This window comes from Mirounga leonina, unplaced genomic scaffold, assembly GCF_011800145.1.
Source record: "Mirounga leonina isolate KUSES-001 unplaced genomic scaffold, KU_Mleo_1.0 Mir_175, whole genome shotgun sequence".
Taxonomy (NCBI): domain Eukaryota; kingdom Metazoa; phylum Chordata; class Mammalia; order Carnivora; family Phocidae; genus Mirounga; species Mirounga leonina.
This window is the reverse complement of record NW_023270453.1, coordinates 10,328,285-10,345,830: the sequence shown is the minus strand read 5'-3', so window position 1 is coordinate 10,345,830 and position 17,546 is coordinate 10,328,285. Positions and strand designations below refer to the sequence as shown.

Genomic DNA, 17,546 nt, shown 5'->3' with positions numbered 1-17,546 from the left:
TGAGCGGGGGGCGGGGGGATTCCGCTGTCCTCAGAAGGGTGGTTACTGGCATCTGCGGCTGCCGGCTGAAACCCAGCTTCCCTGGGTCTTTGGAGTCGGTTTCACCTGTCCTGCTACTGCCTAACTTCCCACATTCCGTGGCTGATGTCTCCTTTCCCATTATTTTTGTCTTTGTGATTTGTGCCTTTAAAACAATAAATCCCAGGGCGCCAGGGTGGCTCAGTCGGTTAAGCATCTGCCTTCGGCTCAGGTCACGATCCCGGGGTCCTGGGATCGAGTCCTGCATTGGGCTCCCTGCTCAGCAGGGAGTCTGCTTCTCCTCTTCCTCTCCCCCCTGCTCGTGATCTCTCTCTCACGCTCTCAAATAAATAAAATCTTAAAAAAAAATAATGTTTTAGGGGCGCCTGCATGGTTCAGTCGTTAAGAGTCTGCCTTCGGCTCAGGTCGAGATCCCAGGGTCCTGGGATCGAGCCCCGCATTGGGCTCCCTGCTTAGCGGGAAGCCTGCTTCTCCCTCTCCCACTCCCCCTGCTTGTGTTCCCTCTCTCGCTGTTTCTCTCTTTGTCAAAAAATAAAAAAATAAAATCTTAAAAAAAAAAAAAAAGCTATGTACTAATCAAATATCCTTCCAATTTAATAAATAAATAAATAAAAATAAATCCCGTTGTTTTAGTGAGGTTTCCAGAGGAAGAGGACATAAATATGTGCATTCACATCACTATCTTCAACCAGAGATGTCCCCCACTGCTATTATGGGAAGACGTCTGAGAGCAGTCAGTTGAGAACAGTGTTCCAAGGAGGTTTGAAGAAGAATTATTTTTTTGGTCATTGACTCACCAGGAACCATTAGGCTAGAGCTGTTAATAGGTTCTAAGACCCTGTATTTGCTGTAGCTTCTTGGCAATGTTCTTTTTCATGCAGGTACAATGGGGGACATGTTTGTCCATGGGGCCCCCTGAATGGCAACTTTCCCCAACCGGAACTCTGAGAGTCACGTGGATTCTACCCGGGGCTCTGCACAGATCCCGACTTTGTCTTATTTTTTCTCTTCAGCAAGATGACTGTTTGTTTTATCCCTTCTATTCCCAATCCCTGCACCTGTTGTATAGGATGATGAGAGCCTGAAGTACCTGACCCATGAGGAAAAGGATGTCATCCTGTTTTTTGAAGAGACCATTGATTCCCTGGAAGACGACTTTGAAGAGCAAGTCCTGTGTGATGGCCACTCTCTGGGGTCTCTGGGAGAGTGTGCTTCCGGTCAGTCCGAGCCAGGAGAGGTCATTGATTTAGTGCAGCCAGCACCGGAGGCAGGGGAACCGGAGTGCCTCCCGGCTGGGACGGAAGCAGCAGGTGAGGAGCGAAGCCCAATCCCCAGGCCTCTGGCTTGGTTCATTAGTGTCTTCGAGGACACTGTGGTCTTCCCCTGTGTGCGGCCAGTATGGATGCTGTGCGGCCTCATCAGGTTTTTGCAGGGTAGAAGTATGCTCTTGGTAGTTTGAGTGTCCAACCAAGTGGATGCTTCATAGCATATTAGGAGACAGCCCATGAAGGGAAATTCCAAAAGGGCCAAAATAAAGAATGAGACTAGCTGACCACACGAATCAATTCGTGTATGTATTAAAAGAAAAAGAAAATTGGAAATGACTTCCAGGTGTTAAGAATTCATTTTACGAAAAAAACAGACAAGGTACTTCTATTTTAGCCCTTGGGTTTGATCTCAGATTTTGAACAATCTTATACCCCTGTTTCTCTAGTATGACTTTTCAAAGTGGGAGTATTTGGACTGAAAAGTCCGCCGGTTCAGGAAAACCGGAAAAGAGCAGACAAGAGTTTGGCTCGGCATGTAATAGGTTGTAGGTTTGTAGGTTTGCTTGATTCAGGGCAGCCTCAAAGGAGAGGCATGCTTTTTGTCTTTTGAATCCTGTGAGACCAGACAGGATGGACGAGGTGGGATTGTCTGGCACTGTTTTTCCTGATTGGAAGAGATACTGGAAATAAATTTGGGCAAGGGGATGAGGATTGGAAGGATGAGGGAGAAACAGAAGGGAAAGGATTTTGGCTCTTACTACAAAACACTGCCTTTTGTCACAAGCCTCTAGAAATATATTTTCTTTCGTGTGTGTGTGTGTGTGTGTTATGTGTGTGTGCAAGGCCGTGTGTTACATCAAATTTCATAGACCAGGGTTCTCGACTCCAGGTGTGGAGTTTCGTGTGCAGCCACGTCAGCAAAGGAGAGACTGAATAAGAATTTCCCATTTTTATCACACTTCTTTGAACAGTAGTTCCTACAGCTAACTTGAACCTGCTGATCCTTTAAAAATGCCAGATCATATACTTGGCCAAGGGAAACACTTAGCGAGGGAAAGCCGCCCTGCCCATCCGTCTCTTACGTGACATTTTCACAACAGTTGCAAGTGCCTGCTTTGGCAGGCATTGTGTGAGATTCCAAGAATAGGGACAAATAAGATACGGCTTGCAGTTCTGCAGCAAGAGACAGGTGCGTGCATGTAGGCGCGGACAGCGTTGGGTGACCTGCGATCCGTATCTGGTAAGGATATTGCAAAGGCTCAGAGGCTGATGTATTGACTTCTGCCCGGGGCTGTCTGACACATCCAGCTAGGCTTCATCTAGAAACACCTGATGCGGGGGTGCTCCCCAACCTTCCCGCCTCCATTTCCCTTGGCAGCACCCCGTCCTAAGGCAGGTTGTTATTCCCTCCTGGTATGCGCGTCCTTAGAAGCCTGAATGCCCAGTGTGCATCCCAGGGGCTGAGCCTTCAGACCGGAGTCTTCCGTGGTCACCGGCTGATGCCTTCTTATCACGTGATGGTGAGACTCACCTAGAATGTTCTCCTTCACTGGGCCAGGGAGTTTAGCTGACGGGATGCTGACATTGCTGCTGACGTTGGCTTTATGTCCCTTGGAGGCCATCATAAATTCAGTGAGAAGGAAATAGGATGCATTTATTTTTACCTAAGGTGGGAGTTGATGAGGATTCTGCCTCCTTTTCAGGGGCTGGCCCTGTCGGGAAGGAAGACATTCCTGTCTTTGAAGGCAGGAACCCAGAAGTCGGGGGTCCCTCCTCGCCAGACTCCGCAGGCCCACAGACCCCTCCTGTGCCACCCTTTCAGCCTGTGGCCGCAGCGGCAGCACCCCCCAGGAAAGAGCTGCCCGCCCCCATGCCCCCCGCAGAGCACCCCAAACTGCCCCGCTCCGTTCCCACCCCACTGGTAATTGCTCAGAAAATGTCTGAGAAGTTGGCAGGAAATGAAGCGCTTTCACCCACGTCCCCCTCCAAGGAGGGCAAGCCTGGGGACTGGAGGACACTGCCTTCGGGGGCCCCTCGGAACGGGGACCCCTTCCTGGGGCACAGACACACGGCCCAGCCCGCACCCAAGATCCACCGCTTCCCGAGCAACATCAGCGTGACCAACAGCGCGGGAAAGGAGTTCAACAAGACCATCTCCAAAGCAGCCGTCAGCGTGCAGGAGCGGAAGGCCCGGGTCTTGGCCAACATCAATGGCGTCTCTTTCCTGGCCTCCGGGGAAGCGGAATACCGGGCCCCCAGGGCTGATGTCACCGAGCAGGGGACGCACGGCCAGAGCAAGCCCCACCCCATCCACGAAACCGTTTCCACGCGGGCCGGCAGCCATGCCAGCACTCAGCAGCAGTCCAGAGGCGTGCAGACAGAACAGTGCCTGCCGTTGCCCAACGGCTTCCAGAGCATCCACGACGTCCTAAAGAGTGAGCCCAGTGCCTTCGTCGTCTCCACGGGAAAAACTGTCACCTTCCGTCCAGACCCGGTGCTTGCTGGCAAACTTGCCCGCCAGAATGCCAGCAGGAGCTTTTACGAGCACCGGCAGCCGGACTGTGGCCAGGATGCCAGGAAGCGGTCGGGTTCGCTGCCCAGGGCTGTTGGGTTCAGGCCCCAGGGCATCACCGTCCAGTTCTCCGGCCGCGGGTCCACGGAGGAGGCCCGCCGGGAGGCCCTGCGCAAGCTCGGACTTCTGAAGGAGAACTTGTGATGGAGGATGGGGTGGGGGGGCTGGAGAGGCACAATGGCCAGGCTTGTGAGGCCTAACATGGATGTGGCCGCCCAAGGAGCAGTGGCCACGGTTCCGGGGAGGACGACAGATGACAGGTGCCAGGACTCCACGGGCCGGGCGGAGGGAGTGGGGACAGGAAGTGCCACCCAACTGCGCTGCCACATCTGAGCAGGGCGATCCTTCTGGGAGAGTCCGGCCCTGTATCTTGTCTTCCTTTTTCTAGGAGCTCAGAGAAGAACCCTGAAAACCCTAAATGCCATATGCCTTTTTTTTGGATTTAGAAGGAGGGGGATTGGGTCTGATTTGTTATTCTCCCGTCTCTCATCTAGACTCTTACCCCAAGGACGTGTGACACCCAAGCCAGGTTAGATCTCTTACATTCAGTTATCCATGAAAGGGATTTTCTCTTCCTTTTCTCTGTTTCCTAAAACAGAAATGCCTGTTCAATTTTCATAACATCTCAAAGCATCTCCTTTGGTTTTTCTGTTTGTTTTTCAGGGGTAAAGTTTGGTGTGTTAACCCTAGATGTGTCTTTGTTTCTGGATATGATTTGGTTTGCCCATTTGTGTGTTTTGTTTTTTTTTTTTAATTGAAAATTGAACCCTTCAGAGTATGATTTACTGTAATTTTGCATTACGGGAGTGGAATTGAAAGGTTGGATTTGGAAAAGGTAATTTTCAGGAAGCAAGTCCCATCAGACTGCGGGGGCTTTGTCACTGGGAGATATGTGGGTGAGCATGAATGGTGTATATACCTGTACATGATGTGTGTTTACAGAAATGTGTTCACACGCACATACATGCGTGAGTCCACATCTGCAAACTTCTTAAGACCCTTTCAAGTGACTACAGGATGCAAGCCCTTCCCTCTCTCTTGACGGATGCAACCATCGCAGCTGCGACGGGACACAGAGATCGGAACCTCTAAGGGCACATCTCCATTGTCTCCACAATCACCCATGTGTCGCTCTGTACCCAACGAAGGTAATATTCCAAGTAGGCTTCCAGAGAAGCAAGACAGTTCCTTCTGATTTCAATTTATCACCCAATTCTAGTTGTGCATGTTGCAAGGTAGCCAGTAAACAGAAGGAAACGAAAACATTCTTGAGATCCCTCATGTTCTGTGAGTAAGATCGCAGGATTAGCTTTAAAGGGGAAAAAACCCCCAGCAAACTAGGTTCCACAGTCTGAGAAGAACTGCTTTTCTCCCAGACTGTGTGTGTCACATGCTGAGTTGTAGCCACAAGCATTATTATTAAAACTATTTAAGGCTGGAGTCTTAAGCCTCTAAAAATAGACTGGGAAGGGCTCCAGTTGCAAGTCATGCCCTTCTGTTATTATATCTCAGCCAATGTCACAGACTCGGTTTCCTCCTGTTGAGTATTATTTAAATTAAAATTTTTAAATGCGCCGTAAAGCACATCTTTCATAGTATTCACTTTGCCTTGTAAGTTCCATAAAATTATGGTCATTTTTTCCCTTAGAACTATGGTATTTAGTGTCTCATCCAGCCCGTGTCTTCCTGAAATAATCTTATAGATTCTCGATGGTCTTAATTTAATAGGTGCTTTGATTTTACAGGTTTTTAAAATAGTTTTTATTGTGCTCCTGTTTGTATTGGATTTTGTTTGAAGAATTCTTGAGGGCTGTATTACCTTTCACAAAGTGAGATGCCATACACAGTGTTTAAAAATAGAGGGTCTTGATATGGCTAACATTTTAAATATCCTTTAAATATGAGAATTATCTCTATCCTATGACTTCACTGTGATTAAGGTCAACGTGACTATATTTGTTCTCACAATGTCGTTTTTGAAAAATAAATTTAGAGATTTATCTTAAGTATAAACAGCTTTGTTTTTGCATTTTATACTTGGCGCTCAGTTATTTTCTTTTAAATGGTTACATCCTTCTCTTGTATTTATTCATAATTATACTGGCTATTACTCTGGCCATTTCTTGTGCCCAAAACCCTAGTAATTAAAGCCATGTGTTTTTTACGAGGTTCAAATGATACCTGTTAATGCAGTAACCTGTATATGTATCATGTTAACAAAAACATCTAGTTTGGGCACGCCTGGGTGGCTAAGTCGGTGCAGCGTCTGCCTTCAGCTCAAGTCATGATCCCGGGGTCCTGGGATCAAGTCCCACATGGGGCTCCCTGCTCTGTGGGGAGTCTGTTTCTCCCTCTGCCCCTTACGCCGCTTGTGCTTTCTCTCAAATAAATAAAATAAAATATAAAATAAAATAAACATCTAGTTTGCAGAGAGGTATTCGTTCCCCTGCCATAACTACATGATAGGACATTCACAAAGGCTCATCGTCAAGTGATTGTTGACCACATTTCAAAGCAAAACTGTATGAAAAGAAAAGATGAATTTCAAGTGCCCAGGTTTTTTTTCCTTCTTTTCAAAGTGATACCTGTAAATCACTCCCCATTTTTATGAAACTCTTTATCTTAATGCTCAAAGTCAGGGGAAAAGAATTCTTTGCTTTTAGGAAGGTAGGTACACATGGCCAGTCTCGTCCACACACAGCAATACGTTGCAGATACTACAGTAACAGTCCGCACACGGGGTGTCTTGAGTCTGTCGAGGTGCTTAAGGCGGTGGGTCAGGCCTGAGCCCACTCCTGCTCTTCCCTCCCTGTGCGGCACACACGGACATGGAGGGTACAGGATTCTTCCCACGAAATTCCTTGTTGGGGGGCTCCTAAGGTTGGCTCCCCATTTTCATGAAGAGCTTAGTGGAGTTGATAAAGTGAGGCCTCAGGAGACCCTCAGGATTGGCTTTTTTATTTGTGAAAAATCAGAAAGGCATTCTCTTCGTTAAATTCCCACAGCTCCGGCTCTGAGGCCTTTGACCCTACAGAGGATTTGGTGGTGATGTTTTTGATGTAGGTGATCTAAGGAATCAGTTCTTGATGTTTATTCAAGAGGAATGAAGAAAGAGAAGTAAGATAAATATGAAAACAATACACTCGTACCTGCTGTGCTGGGTCCCTAATGGAGGCGGCAGAATGGGGACATTGTTTCTCTAGGAGGGTTTTTGATTGCCCGGACAAGCTGTAATACACTTTTCTCCCTCGGCTCTCCCTTGAGATATTATATGTTTGTCATCAAATCCTCATGTTCCCTGAAGGCTCTGGAGCTGGTTTGCTGTGTTTTTCCCCTGCTCCGGCCTGTGACCCCCGCTGCCTGCCCCGGGGGAGGGGGGGGGGCAGTCGGAAGGGGAGGCGTGTGAGGAATGCTCACCTGTGAAAGGTTCGTGTTGTCACTGAAATGACAAGCCACCAAACAGGTTCTGTTTGTTCTCCTCACAGCAGGGCTTTCTCCGGCTTTCAAGTATGGGAACAAGTTGGCATATCCTCTTCTAATCTACTCGCTGGACAAGCCCTGCTTTCAGATACCTGAGAAGAGAGAAGGCAGGGCGGTAAGCCGCCGCAGCCTGGTAAGATGAGGACTCGAGCTGCATTTGCGAGCAGGGGCGCTGTGTGGCCGGGTGGGGAATGCGGCCCCCTGCCGCCTCGGCTGACCGGTCCGGTCCAACCCCTGTTCCCCGCCGGCCCCTCGCCAGGTTCTCCCTCTTCCCCAAGGGCAGCAGAACTGCTGGCAGGAAAACCATTTGTCCTCCCCAAGAAAAGGCCTGGCCACAGGATAATGACCTAAGCACACTTCCCAGCCCACGCCTTTCAGCATAAAAAGAGTCAACCTTTGGGTGTGATGTTTGCGGTCCTTCTAAATGTCTCTTTTTTTAAAAAAAACAAATAACGAAGCTCTTCCCTCCATATTCCAAATTCCCTAAGGCTTAAGAAATGCCAACCACTGCCATCACCAGCGGGCTCACTCGCTGTCCTGGCTACTGTCCTTCTAAGGAGGCCACAGATGACCCCAGGAGCCAGGCAGAGCTCGCCCCATTGCGATACCATCACTGCACCAACCTGCCAGCCCGGCTCTGTAAAGATCTCCTTCAGGCCCGGAACCTTCTATTCAGCAAAGAGCTAAAGGCAGGGAAACATGGAGGTTTCCAGAAATGACCCAGAAAGCCAAAATGGCAAACATGTGTTCTTTGGAGAACTTAGCTTAGGCTGGGTGGGGGAAAACCACAAATGGCCTTAAGTTAGGGGCAGGGTCCACACACCCCCGCCCCGAAAACTGTGCGATCCTGGGACACCTCCTAGTGTTGCTTTCTGCCTTCTGATTCCCCCACGGGCCCTTCTGCTTTGGGGGCACACCAGGATCCAGAGCAAAGCTGAGGCAGAAGGAATCTCCCCGCCTCCATGGTTGGGTTCGATGTAGGTTTTCCTGATACCCACTGCTTCTTCGAGATCCTTAAAGCCAGCCATTTCCCCAGCTGACCATGTTTCTGAGGTTCAGAGAACATTTCCAAAGGGGAGACGTACCCCCATTTTGTGGAGGGGCTCAGGGGTCTACTTTCTGGGCACGGGAGCTCCTAGTGTGGCGGCTTAGGTTCAGCATTCAGGGGTCACCCCCACCCGACACCCCCTGCTTGCAGTCAAGGCGGGAGCTGTGCCGGTCCGGCCCCGGGCCAGAGGGAAGAATTCACATTCAGAAGCAGAGGTTAATGGAACTTAGTCATTGATAAACACGTCACACTTCATAAACCAGCCTCCCAGTATTTGTGGGTGAAACACAGCTGCCAAGGGTAACAACCGAAGTTCTGGAAATAACCTTTAAGGGGTGGGGTGAGTGAACAAGGAATCCATGTGTCAGACAGAGAGGCTCCAGAGCATGAGCGTGCACACGCGCTTCTAGGCGACTGGTGGCTTTCCGTCCGCGGCATTCGCTGAGTGTCGCTGAGTGGTATGAGCCCCTCGAGCGGGGGACATGCAGCGGGAGGCTGGCCCTTGTTACCAGAGATGCATTCCAGTCTCCGTGGTCTTTGTACAATCAATCACATCACTCCTCACGGAACCCACACCCCGACGTTACTGGGATGATAGAAGGTTTTCTCCTGCTTCCAACTGGTCCTCCTGTGGTTACATAGCTTCCCGGTCCATGAGATAGGACAGAATTTATCCTGTCACTTAGACATCCTTTGGTGTCTAAGCATTTTGAAGTTGGAGGGAAATAACCTTTGCCTTGTGAAGACAATTTCAAAGAGGAGGAAAGTGGAAAGTTCAGGAAGGGCCTCCCCAGCCGGGCTTGCTGTGGAGGCTGGGGAGCCTCACCTCCCTGGGGCTTGCTTTCTAAACCCAGCCCGGGGAACCTCCACCAGGCTCTTCCCAACTCACTGTGCATGGGTTTGTAATACTTCTTCTAAGGAATCTTAAAGACCAAAGGAGCTCAATTGAAATGTTAATTGTGGAAAGCACTTGTCCGAAACTAATAATTCGCACAGCTTAGGAGGTGAACCAAGTGGTCCTGAATAGGACCGTGTTCGCCGATTCCTTCAGCAAGTCTTTGTGTCCTTCTGTGGGCCCCATGCTGTGAGTGGTGCTAAATGTCACCACCTGTTCCTCATGATGATCTGCCAGGTTGGGGGTGTGTGACGACCTCTTACAGATGAGAAAACGCAGACTTCTCTTCACAAGGGGTTCCTGTGGGCCAGTGGGTCCATACCCTGGTGGCCTGATGTGCAAACTCCCTGCTTCCCGCACCTTCTGTGAAGCTGCCCACGCCTCGCCAGGCTGCTACCTTCCAGCTGTCCCTTCTCCCGAGTGTGGAAAGGGCTAACCCTCCTCAGTGTCACCGAGAGAGACCACAATCCCGTTTCTCCCCTCCAGAGCCCTTCTTGTCCCCCGCGGAGCCACTTCCTGTAGTGTTCTGTCTGCACCCCCCCCCCCCCCCCCCCCACTCGCTAGGGCCTGTCTCCGATTTACAGCTAGCTGTGCCTCAGCTTACAGGGAGTGGAGGGCACGGCATGGTTGGGGAACAAAGGGGAGGCAGGTGAGGACTGTAGTCCGCAGTCTGGATTGGTGTAAAGAGCATTCCAGTGGCCTGCACAGAGCTGGAAAGAGGAGAGGGAAGTGGGGTGTGTCCCCCGGGGCCTGCGAAGGACCCTTCGGCCGGGGCTGGGGTTGCTTGGACCTGCTGCTGCATGTGACCTCTGCCTCGGGGGATCCAGTTCACAGCAGGTCCTTTGGCTCCATGCCTCCACGTCTTCCTTCAGGACTTGCTTCTGGAATCTGGAATTGCCAGTCATGGTTTCCAACACCCCCGTGTGCAAGACTCCCACGCACACACCGCACACCCAGCCAGCCGAGTTCCCCGGGGACGTTGCCCGGCCTGCTCCTTGGCAGTCCTCTGAAGTTGTGGTTGTTACTGGAAAGGCCGCCAAGCTTCAGTGGAAAGTCCGGGACCCGGCTGCCCCAAGCATCAGGGCTTGAGGCAGGGCAAGGCAAAGCGGAAGCCCATGCCCGGCCTTAGCCTCGCCCTCCGCCGGAGGCCACCCAGCTCCAGTGGGAGCCACTCCGGAGGCTTCTGGGGCTGGACTTGTTCTCCCCATTGTAAGTCTCCAGCCACAGTCCACTCAGGACACAACTGCAGCACAAACTGGTGGTCCTTCCCTGATCGTGTCGGGGATTATTGCAAGTCTGCCAACACTTGTAGGTGGCATTGTTGAAGTTTTGTCTACATTTTATTGGGATGCACCAGCTCTCAGAGACCTGGGCATCTCCTTGCCTTGAAAGGCTCTACGCTTTGTCTAATAGTGAATGTTGCTGGTGTTTATTTTTTTAAACTATTTATAAGATTTTATTTATTTGAGAGAGAGTGAGAGAGCACAAGCAGGGGGAGCAGCAGAGGGAGAGGAAGAAGCAGGCTCCCCACTGAGCAGGGAGCCCCACATGGGACTCAGTCTCAGGACCCTGGGATCATGACCTGAGCCAAAAGCAGATGCTTAACCGACTGAACCACCCAGGCACCCCGTTGCTGGTGTTTAAATTCTATTTTGGTACATTCCTTCCAGGAATAACTTCTTTCAGTGCTAGTTTGGGCCAGATTTAAAAATCACCCAATTTTATCTTTTAAGCCAGCTTTTTTTCTCAGCTGAATCATCCACGTGCACAGCAATTCCAAATGACCACTTGCTATTTCTAGAAATCAGATCCACCTTCAAAGGTAGATTTGGCCCTACGTGCATTCTGCCCAATTCCAGACTCCACACTGAAACCCAACGGGCTTCATGAGGAGCAGAGACCGCAGAAAGAAAAGACTTGAGAGGTGATGAGAACTGCCTCCAGAGGCTTACAAGGCAGTCAGAACAGAGAATCCTGTGCAGCCACAGAGACGACACAGGGCAGATTCCAGCTCCATATAGGAAACTTCCGGGGCTTTGAGCTGAGTGAAACGGAGAGAACTGTTCATGGGAGTGTGAGTCCCATCTCCGTATGCGAGCAGGGACTGTGCAAGCACCCTGGGACAGGAAGGTGACAGGAATTGTACTCAGTGTCACCCCTTCCAAATCTGAGATCTTGTCATGGGTTCATAGAGAGCAGGCTTTGTTGTTACCCTGACCTGAGTTTGAATCCCAGCCCTATGATTGTTGGCTGTGTGACTTAACTTCTCTGAGGCTCACTTTCTTCACCTGAAAAAATAGGGGGTGACCCATACTCACCCCATAAGGTTGTTGTGGGACTGAATGAGATCACATATGCTAAGTTTGGCCTGGCACACACCATCACCATCACTATTATCACCATCCCCACATCATCATCATCACCACCATCACCACCATCATCATCACCATCACCATCATCACCACCATCACCATCACCACCATCATCATCACCATCACCATCATCACCACCATCACCATCACCATCACCACCATCACCACCATCACCATCACCATCACCACCATCAGCATCACCACCATCATCACCACCATCACCATCACCACTATCATCACCACCATCACCATCACCACCATCATCATCACCATCACCATCATCACCACCATCACCATCATCATCATCATCACCACCATCATCACCACCATCACCATCATCACCACCATCATCACCATCACCATCACCACCATCATCATCACCATCACCATCACCATCATCACCACCATCACCATCACCACCATCACCATCACCATTATCTTGATCACCATCATCATCACCATCACCATCATCACCACCATCACCACCATCATCACCATCACCATCACCACCATCACCATCATCACCATCACCATCACCATTATCTTGATCACCATCATCTGCACCATCTCCACCTCCATCATCATTATCACCACAAAGTCTGTGCCAGAATTCCTACAGAGCCTTCTGGAATGGCCCTGTGCTAGTCCAGCAGCAGGAAGGGTGAGCAGGCACCAGCCTCAGAGCCTCATTCAGATACCACCACTCACCACGGTCCCATTCCTACCTGTAGCAATGAAGCAACTTTTACATTTAAAATCCACTGCCTACTGAGAAACAGAATTTTGCCACTTTCTAAAAATAGGTCTCCAGAGTTTGTTTTCCTTCCCCAGAGTTGGGTAGGTCTGGCTTCCTGCTTAGATACACAACATCAGAGGACTCCCTCTTCCAAGTTCACACTTTTCCATGTCTCCTTTCCTTTCCGCCTGAGACTCACAGAGCTCCTCTCAGAGCTGGGCTCTCCCGCCACCTCCCAGGGCCTCCTCCCAGATGAGGAAGTGCCCAGCCCAGCCTCGCGCCTGAAAGGCTCCAGGGAACACTGGGGGATTGTCCAGTCAGAGCCCCTTGGCCGCCTCGCTGCCCAGGAGGAAATGCTTATTTTGAGTTGCTGGGCTGGCCAGACTGCGGCCCTCAGACTTTCCACCCTACACAGCATACTCCCAGCCAGTCCTGGCAGTGGGAAGTGCTAGGGCAGAATGCAAGGAGGGGGACTCTTCAACCAGAGCCTCCAGAGCAGCTGCCGGGAAGCAGGTGGAGTGATCCAGGCCCCAGTCACACCTGCCTCAGGTCAGAAGGCCCCTGGGCCAGTTCCTTTCCTTTGTAGCACTACCTCTGCCTTGCTCTGCATTCCAGGTGGAGGGGTCCAACGGCTAGTTCTTGCACCAAGTCACTATTGCTCAGCCCATCGTGACCCAAGCAGGTCTCCTTCTAGAGCCCAGTGCTAGACCCTGCATCCCTCCCTCCAAGAAATGTCCTCCTGGAGCCCTCCTCTGCAAGTTGATGCCCCCTTGCTCCAACCGGACCCATCATATTTCTCAGCACTCCTGTGGTGCTGGGGATGGCAGGTGCCACCAGGTGCCATGAAGAGAGGCCAGCATCTCAGGAAGACCTGGCCTTAAGAGCGCTCACCAGTTGTGTGCACTTAATGTAGTCGGGTGAGAGATTCTGAAAGACTGAACAAGATAAGAGATGTGCCTAACTTCTGAAAACTGCAAGAGTGCTGTAGTCTTGGGCAGTGGTTCTCAGAGGGTGGTTCTCCTGGCCAGCAGAATGAACATCATCGGGCAATTTGTTAGATCCTGGAAGGTCGGGACCATGTCCTACCATGTGCATCCCCACTGCTGGATGTGGCATCTAGCACATAGTAGGTGTTCATTTAATAGCTCTTACATAGAATAGGTGTGTGAACACTGAAAGACAAGAGTAGCTCAGAAGTCTTACAATGAGTGTATGTTATTTTTATCACTGAGAAAGAAGATAACCCCATTTGAGGAAGAGAGGGGAGTACAGGGAGACAGAAAAAATAGTAGACATGGGCCATTCTCTTGGGCCTGCCCACGATGGCTATAGGAGAGAGGATCAGTGGGAAACTTCATCCAGAAAAGGAGCCTACATCCCCCACTGCATCTCTGGGTCTCCCTGGAATGGACTAAGAGGTCACACATTGGCTGTGATCAGCATCCATTGGTTCATCTTCTGAGTATTTGAGCACCTATGATGTGCTGTCCTAGGGGCTAAGGATAGTGCAGTGAGCAGGGCACACACAGTCCCATGCTCCCAAGCTGGCAGTCCAGGGAGAAGATAGGCAAATACACACACTCGCTGCAAGAAAGCAGAACAGTATTGTGACAGGGGAAGTATTGGGGGTAGGGGACAGAGGATGGGGCAGCGGCCAGGGAAAGGATCTGGTCGGGGAAGGTGGCCAGACTGACTTGAAGGGCATGCAGGAGTTAATGGGACTACAAGGTGAGTAGAGTGTCCCAGGCAGAGGGCACAGCCTGTACAAAGGTCAGAGGGGAGGGCACACATGAGGGGCTGTCAGTCACCCGGTCCTGGCATAAGATACGGTGTGAGGCAGGGGTGCAATCCCTGCCGTTCAATGAACACTGTGTAGACGCTGGGGAGACAGAACAGAGACAGAGCCCAAAATATGACCCTGGGGGGCTTACGTCTTAGTGGCCAACACAGAAACAAACCACAAAACCAAGAGCAGTGCTTCAGGGGGAAAGCCGATGTCCTGGAGGGAAGGCAGTGGGGGGGGCGGTCCTCTTTTTTCCATTTGCCTTTGGGACCTGAGTTCTATGCCCTGAGAGTATCACTTCCAAAACTGGTTCTCTCTCCCTTCAAGTCTTAAACCTGTTTGGATATGCTCACAGGGAAGTGGCAAATGACAGGACAAGGGAGGGGTGCTTGTGGGTGAAACATCAGCCAGGCTAATGACAGTTAATGGGAGACTGAATCCCACACATCAGCCATACCTGTTGATCCTTTAATGAAGGAGGATGTTTGGTGGGCGTGCCTACTGGGCTGGTGGCCTCAGGAGGCCTCACCATATGAGTGGGTCCTAACCACTTATCCTCTGAAATGGGGCTTTGAACAAAAGCCACCTTGGATTCACACTTTATTCTAAACTTCCAGAAAAGTGTTGGGAGGCAGTCTGCATAGGGAAAATGAAGACGGGTTCTTGGCCTGGCCCCACCACTAACATGCTATGCAAGCTGGTCCCAGTCCACCTGCCATTTCTCAGTTGCTATCCCAGTCCATCCACCTGTATTAGTCAGGATAGGTTAGGCTCTGCTGTGGTAACAAGTGAACCCCAGGATCTTAGTGGCTGAACAAAATAAAAGTTTCTTTTACTCACCTTGTGGGTAAGGCATCCCCCCTCTGTCATGTGGCTACCCGATCAGGAAGACTTGGCCTCCAGGGTGCCCATAGCAGAGAAGGAAGAGGCTTCTGGAGGGTCTTGTCTGAAAAGGGCTGGCATCCCCCCTACCACACACACAGCAGTCAGCTGAACTCATCACATGGCCACACCCCGGTGTAAGAGGGCCTGGAACACGGTCCCTCCCCAGGAAGAGAAAAATGCATGGAGAGTGCACAGCGTTGCCTTCACTCGCTCAACTATTAAATCCAGAAAGTACTTAATTACGTTTTAGGAGAGGTACATAATATGTGCCATGGAATTAAGTGTTAGAGCTACAGAGATATCCTTGTCCTCAAGAAGTTCAGTGGGTGAGACGGACTACACAGTTTATCATGGGAGCAGGAAAAAGAGGCACCCAACCCAGCCTGGGCCAAGGGGTGGGCCGCAGTTCATGCGTAAGAAGAGTTGCATGTGCCTATGTATACGTAAACATGTTTATCATGAACTTTCCTGACGTAAAGGATATGTAGTATGCAATTTATAAACAATGCTGAAATATACAATATTCTACACTATGCATAGCCAACTGATTCTCATAGAATGCCTTCATCGATTTTTGCCAAACCCTTGCATTTAACCATGGGTTGAGAAGCAGAGTTGCATCCCAATCAGCTCTCTCCCCAGTAAATTTATTGTCCTTAAATCTGATGTCCTTAAATCATAAACTATCTCTCCCTTTCATACTAATTATATCTATTAAACTGAAACAATTAAAAAAAAAAAAAGATGTATTATCTACTGAGAGAGAGAGAGAGAACAAGTGGGAGGAGCAGAGGGAGAGGGAGAGAGAACCCCAAGCAGACTCTGCACTGAGCGTGGAGCCTGATGTGGGGCTCAATCTCATGACCCTGAGATCATAATCTGAGCTAAACGGAGTCAGATGCTTCACCAACTGCGCCTCCCAGGTGCCCCTAAACTGGAACCTCTTTAGACATGAGCAACTTCTTTGCTAAATCAGTTAAGTTTTCAAATGCCGAGAAATATTCCCTCCATTTCGTGTATTATGCACCACGTAATGGCTAGGGACCCAAAATATGCTTTTTTAAGTTTAATTTGAATGACTAACATTTTCTTTCTCGAATCACTTTCTGAAGTATAGACAATCAACAAATCCAGCCCTTGTTTATAGCATTCGCCATTTCAGTGGTATTACTACTCCCGCTGTGGCCAGTTCCCAGCTATGGAGCTGACATCGCTGAAGACAGAGCCGGAAAGCAAAGTGCGGCAGTGAGCCCAGCCAGGGTATTTCCTCCGGACAGACAGAGTGGACATAAATAACATCAAGAGCCTAGAAAATAACAATGTAATTAGCAAGTGATGAATTTAGGGTATTTATCGCCTTATTTAATGGTGAGTTCATATCATTTAATTTTAGGATGGTGGCTGTGTTTAACAGTTGGCCTGTAAAATTCCTGAAAACTTCACAGTCCAGCCAGCCAGGGCAAGCCGGCTCTTGCCGGCACCCAGGGGCAGGTCCGAGGAGGCCCGAGCTGAGAGGACACAAGCGTTGTTGTGCTTATTCCAGAAGAAGAAGGAAGAAGGGCCGTGCAGGCTGGTGGGGGCTAAGCCAGGGAAGGATGGAATGACTAGAGCTGGAACAGGGTGACCACCTAGCCGAGCTTGCCCGGGACAGTCTCTGCCTGTGCTCATCATCCCACAGCCCCCTTTTATTTTCAGAAGGGCTTGGTTAGGGACAAAAATGATACAGCCTCCCTCTACTAAGCGAAGAGCTGCAGCCCTTCTAGGACCCCAGAATTTCAGTGTGCATGGGATAGGGGAGGGGGTTGGGTAGGAAAGGCTGGTTGGTGGGCAGGAAAGACAGGTAGCAGGGTAGGGAGGAGGAGCGGGGAAGGAAATGGTGGTGGGGGCCAGGGAGGTCGCGTTCTGGGAAGTCAGGATAGGAAGGGAAGGCTCTGGGACGGTAGGCTCGCGCCTAGAGAGGGTTTCTTCATGGGAGGAGCTGAGCTCTGAGGCCCAGCCAGGGCCCAGGCATGCCGGCCTCATCTAGAACCAGTGGCCATGCTGTTATTCACTGTAGCCTCACACAGCTGGCCAGGGCAGAAGCAACAATTGCACGTGAAATTCAAGTGTCTAGCGCCCAGCTTCCTGACAATGAGGGAAGAGGTAGGCAGGGCGGTGCTAAATGGAGTCACAATTCCCCACGTGGTCGATCTCCTGTGGGAGGCTTGAAATTCCCAGGACAGGGGCGCCTGGGTGGCTCAGTCGGTTAAGCGTCTGCCTTCAGCTCAGGTCATGATCCCAGGGTCCTGGGATCGAGTCCCACATCTGGCTCCCTGCTCAGTGGGGAGCCTGCTTCTCCCTCTCCCTCTGCTGCTCCCCCTGCTTGTGCTCGCTCTCTGACAAATAAATCTTAAAAAAAAAAAAGAAAAAATTCCCAGGACAAAGCAGGAGCACCTCCCAGGTAAGAGCACCCTCTGAGGCTAGTGTTG

At 50.4% G+C, this 17,546-nt stretch overlaps 1 protein-coding gene across 3 annotated transcripts in view; it reads left to right on the top strand.

Moving 5' to 3' along the window:
• Positions 1-5,849, top strand: part of PROSER2 (proline and serine rich 2) — a 46,625-nt gene extending 40,776 nt beyond the window's left edge. For all 3 annotated transcript variants that reach the window (XM_035021658.1, XM_035021657.1, XM_035021656.1), the window contains 2 exons: positions 1,109-1,349; positions 3,011-5,849. In XM_035021658.1, the coding sequence (XP_034877549.1) occupies positions 1,109-1,349; positions 3,011-4,023 (1,254 nt within the window). In that variant the 3' untranslated portion in view covers positions 4,024-5,849. The remainder of the gene's footprint in view (positions 1-1,108; positions 1,350-3,010) is intronic.
• The last annotated feature ends 11,697 nt before the right edge of the window (positions 5,850-17,546 follow it).